Below are 5,000 nucleotides of genomic sequence, written 5' to 3'. Positions count from 1 at the left end.
ATGCTGAGGGTCACAGAGCGGGGTCAGCGCATGCTGAGGGTCACAGAGCGGGGTCAGCGCATGCTGAGGGTCTCAGAGCGGGGTCAGCGCATGCTGAGGGTCACAGCGCGGGGTCAGCGCATGCTGAGGGTCACAGAGCGGGGTCAGCGCATGCTGAGGGTCACAGAGCGGGGTCAGCGCATGCTGAGGGTCACAGAGTCAAGAGCTCCAGACCTCCAAACTTCTGTGGTCTTCAGATGAGCTCAAGAACAGTGTGTAGAGCTTCATGGAATGGGTTTCCATGGCCGAGCAGCTCATCCAAGCCTTAGATCACCAAGTGCAATGCAAAGCGTGGGATGCAGTGGGGTAAAGTGCGCCGCCACTGGACTCGAGCAGTGGAGACGTGTTCTCTGAGTGACCAATCACGCTTCTCTGTCTGACAATCCCATGGACGAGTCTGGGTTTGGCGGTTGCAAACAGGACTTGCCTGACTGCATTGTGCCAAGTGTAAAGTTTGGTGGAGAGGGGGTTATGGGGTGGGGTTGTTTTTCAGGGGTTAAGGCGGGCGTACACGGTGCGAATTCTGAAGGTCGGAAGATCGTATGTCCACGCACATGTCACGGGCGAGTTGATCTGAAAATCGTACGGACGCAGTGATATACGACACGATTTTACTACCTGCCGAGTTTCAGAAGCAATCGCATTTACTGTTTACTACAAATGTAGGTTCATTTTCAGCACCGGTAAAGTGCGTGTGCATGTGAGAGATGGAGAGAAACCGTCCCGGCCACTATTTGAGGGGACAGCCATTCGTAGTGGTGTCCGAAACTATAGTGGACGTTATTGAGTGCACTCATTCAGTCCCACAATGCACCGCAATAACGAGTTTACAGCTGATGTACACACAACGGCTGTCTGACTTCACACACTCGTGTTCATTCACTCCTTCAAGTGAACTGTATTAGTGAACTAAAGTAGGTAATAGTGATTGAGGGTTTAGGTGGCGATTTCGGATACGGCCACAGAGAGCATTAAAAAGCCTAGTACACACTATAGCTAGCAAGACCTATTCATACTGCATCTCCCCTGATAACTGTAGCTCTTTGGCGAACCGCTGTAAGTGTCATCACGGAAGACCCTGTCATGACACACTGCTTGAGATGCCATACAGTGCTCGCTGTTCCTGCCGGAGTTCAGAGAGTTTATCCTCTTTTTCAAGTGTCCAAATTTGTCGTGGCGCTGCCCAGGGCTCTGAACCGGTTCGAGGAACGAAAGCGAAAACCGGAAACGAACGAAATTTTAAGAGGAGCAAAAACGAAAACGAAATCAAAATCAATTTGAATCGTTCTGAACAGAAACGTTCATTTGAAATGAACATTAACCGGTTAATAACGTTATTTTATCGTTCTCTTTAATATTTTAGTCTGGCAGTGCCCAATCATGAATAGAGTTACAGCATGTGACGTGACGGATCAAGCGAGAGTGAAATGTCATCTGTGAATCTACCGGTAACGCAAGTCAGTGTGAGCGCATTTACACGCCTCAAGCACATTTCTCTCCCCGCTGAGGTCATCAATGAAAGCGCAGGTATTGGAGGACATTATTTTCAGACGTTTAAATAAGCAGTTCAGACTTTAAGCTCAAATTTAGGCTAGTTTATGGATTTCGTTTAAGCCTGTCCAAGTAGGCTATAGCATCTATCAAACATTTTTCCTACAGTCTTTCAGATTGCCAATACAGGACAGCTCAATGTTTTCTATATAGACGGCTGATGCTTGTATTAAATGGTATGTTATATGATTAAATGATCAAACTTTATTAGCTGACTGAATTTGATGATGTGATGCAGTGTTTGCTCTGAAATTACCAGCATTAAAAGAGCAATAGTTATCCAGTTTATTTATTCTTTATTCATGCAATTTTTAAAACAAGTCGTGTTGAAAAAAAAGTTCTCCCTCTTCTGAAAAGAATAGGCATAAGAGCCACTTTCAGCTCCAATAAAACAGGTCAATATTTGTCCCGCTGTTTATGCTTTGTAATTAATGCAGGTATTTCTGTTGTGGTGTTAAAAATGTTATGAAATAAATATTCAAGTTTAATTATCATGCGTTATATTATTATTGAGTGAAAATAAGTCTTTATTTATACATATTTGTTTAAAGTATAGGCTAAATTAAAATAACGTTATTTTTTCAAATCAAACCGTTTTCGGAACAGTAATGTTTAATGAGGAACGCAAAAACGGAAACGCTATAATATCGATTCTGCTCGGAGTGAACCCATTGATATTTTTTTCCGTTTTTAAGCCCTGGCGCTGCCATCGTCGCTTCTTCTGTGGTTTTCCAGCTCCTGATTGGTCAACTTCAGACCGATCGACACATCGACCGCACACACGGCACGAATTCAAGTCGACAGCTCCTGAACTTTTTCGACATGTTTAAAAATTATCGTGAGATCGGGAGGTGCTCTTAACGAGGTCGGCTCGTCTCGTAATTCCTCTCACACGCTGCGAGCCGCGACCATACGAACATCACGATTTACACGCCATTGAAAAAAAACGCCTGTGAGCTCGTATAACAGCAAAAATCGCACCGTGTACGCCCGGCTTTAGTTCCAGTGAAAGGAACTCTTAATGCTTCACCAAGACATTTTGGACAATTTCATGCTCCCATCTTTGTGGGCCCAGTTTGTGGACGGCCCCTTCCTGTCCCAGCATGCACCAGTGCTCAAAGCGTCTCCATAAAGACATGATGAGGAGTTTGGTGGAGGAACTGGACTGGCCTGCACAGAGTCCTGACCTCAACCCCATAGAACAGCTTTGGGATGAATTAGAGCGGAGACTGAGAGCCAGGCCTTCTCGTCCAACATCACTAATGAAGAATCCCCATAAACACACTCCTAAACCTTGAGGAAAGAAGAGCTGGAGCTGTTAGAGCTGAGACTCCATATTAAACCCTACAGATGGAGAATGGGAAGCTCATGTGTGTGTGAAGGGGCGGCTCAACACTTCTGCTGATATAGTGTGTGTTATTATTCTAATATTCAAACATCTTCATTGCTGTGTTACACACCTCCGTATCCACGATGACAAACCCTGAACCCTTATGAGTGATGATGTCAGCGTTAGATATGTTCATGAATAATCATGTGTGTGTGTGTGTGTTGTAGCCCGGCTGTGTGAACACAACTGAAGCCGACATAAAGAAATCCTCCCGGATGAAGCAGCCGCACAAAACACGGAAGGTAAACACACACACTCGAACACACACTCTTACACACACTCTAACACACACTAACTCAAACACACACTCTAACACACACTCTAACACACATATTAGTCGGAGCTCGTCTGACCAGTCACAGTTTTGTTTTCGGTAAATGTCCCTCAGTAATAAAGTCTGTCTCTTGTACTCACAATAAAGAAGAAATAATGTGTGTAGGACTTGAGATGAGACTCTGTGTGTGTGTGTGAGTCATTAAGAGTGTGTGTTGAGCCTGTGCTCTTCTGTGTCTCTGCAGTCGGTGTACGGTTTACAGAACGACATCCGCAGCCTCAGTCCCACACACACACCCACACCAGAGGTCAAAGAGCCCACAGAGGACGAGCTGCGGGACCAGGTGACACACACACACACACACACACACACACACACACACACACACACACACACACACACTCACACACTCACACACACTCACTCACTCTCACACACACACTCACTCACTCTCTCACTCACTCACTCACTCACTCACTCACTCACACACACACACACTCACACACACACACACACACACACACACACACACACACACACACACACACACACACACACACACACACACACACACACACACACACACACACACACACACACACACACACACACACACACATTTAATTATTTTATTTGGAATGACAAATACTGATTAAAGCAACACAGCATCCAAATATTCATAAAGAGCTTATCATGTTTAACCTGACAATACAGACAATGTAAACAGTCCCGACCACATCAGCCAATGGGCTATGGATAAAGGAGACATCGTCTTCTCCACACATGCAGACTGCCTATGATTGCTGACACAGAGCAATATCTGGCTATTTGCTTAGAGCACTTTTTACTCAGTCCAGCAATCTGCAAGCCTCGGACACATAATCTGTGCACATGCCCTAAGCTACCCAAAATAAGAACAGTTAGTTTGGTCCTGTAGCCACACACTGCCATAGCATTTGTTAACGGCTGGTACTTTAACATTTTCTCAGAAAAACACAAGTCCATGTAAGCATCAAAACAACAGCCCACTTCTAGAATCACGATATCTTTAGAAAGTTCATCAATGACTACAATGTCTGGAGTATTTGGGTGTTCACTTAGAGCACTTTTAAGAAAGTTGATATTATCGTTCAGGTTTGAGAACCAGCTGGTTTGAACAGTCTTATTTACGTGTATTGCACTTTGTCCTGAAACTTTGCGCAGCTCTTGAGCTATTGTGTTTACGATGCGATCGTGGCGCGCGATGTAAAGTCCTTTGAGCGCTGGGCATCCGTTCATTATGTGCGCTGTAGATTCCATTATCTTATCTCGGTGTAGTAAGCAGAATGGTTCGGGATGTTTTGGAAACCACAGGGAGAGATTGTATTTGGTCGGGAGTGTTTGTAGCCTGGCTTTAATAACAAACTTTAGGATACCGTCGTTTACGGCTGAGTTTTGTAACGCAGAGTGAGAGACTGTATGGTCCGCGCTCTGCAAGCATGCCAGCTTTCCTTGAAGGCGCAGGTTAAGCCAGTAATCGCGCTGTTGTGTTTGAAAGTACTGAAGGATTTCATACCTGCACGTCCGGCTGTTCAGCTTCTTACTGTGATGAAGAGTCGCCTCAGCATACACATTAAGATCCATAATCTGTGCATGGCTCATGGCTGATGTTCACCTGCTCCCCACCAGTATGTGCCCAGTTCAACTGTATATTATTGTTGCTGCACAAGTCATTCAGATCGGGCCAATCCGAACATACTCCGAATC

The 5,000-nt window shown here is 45.1% G+C and overlaps 1 protein-coding gene across 3 annotated transcripts in view; it reads left to right on the top strand.

Annotated features, from left to right (window-relative positions):
- The window catches only part of rgs7b (regulator of G protein signaling 7b), a gene marked incomplete at its 3' end in the record, with an annotated part of 90,125 nt that overhangs the window by 53,925 nt on the left and 31,200 nt on the right, over nucleotides 1-5,000 (top strand). For all 3 annotated transcript variants that reach the window (XR_013818630.1, XM_079845586.1, XM_079845585.1), the window contains exons 10-11: nucleotides 3,148-3,222; nucleotides 3,499-3,597. Coding sequence is in view for 2 of the 3 variants with exons in the window: in XM_079845586.1 (XP_079701712.1) it covers nucleotides 3,148-3,222; nucleotides 3,499-3,597 (174 nt within the window). The remainder of the gene's footprint in view (nucleotides 1-3,147; nucleotides 3,223-3,498; nucleotides 3,598-5,000) is intronic.

The sequence above is a fragment of the Gobio gobio genome (assembly GCF_949357685.1).
Source record: "Gobio gobio genome assembly, chromosome: 20".
NCBI lineage: Eukaryota > Metazoa > Chordata > Actinopteri > Cypriniformes > Gobionidae > Gobio > Gobio gobio.
The sequence above is the reverse complement of the archived record's forward strand: the minus strand, read 5'-3'. Positions and strand labels throughout refer to the sequence as shown.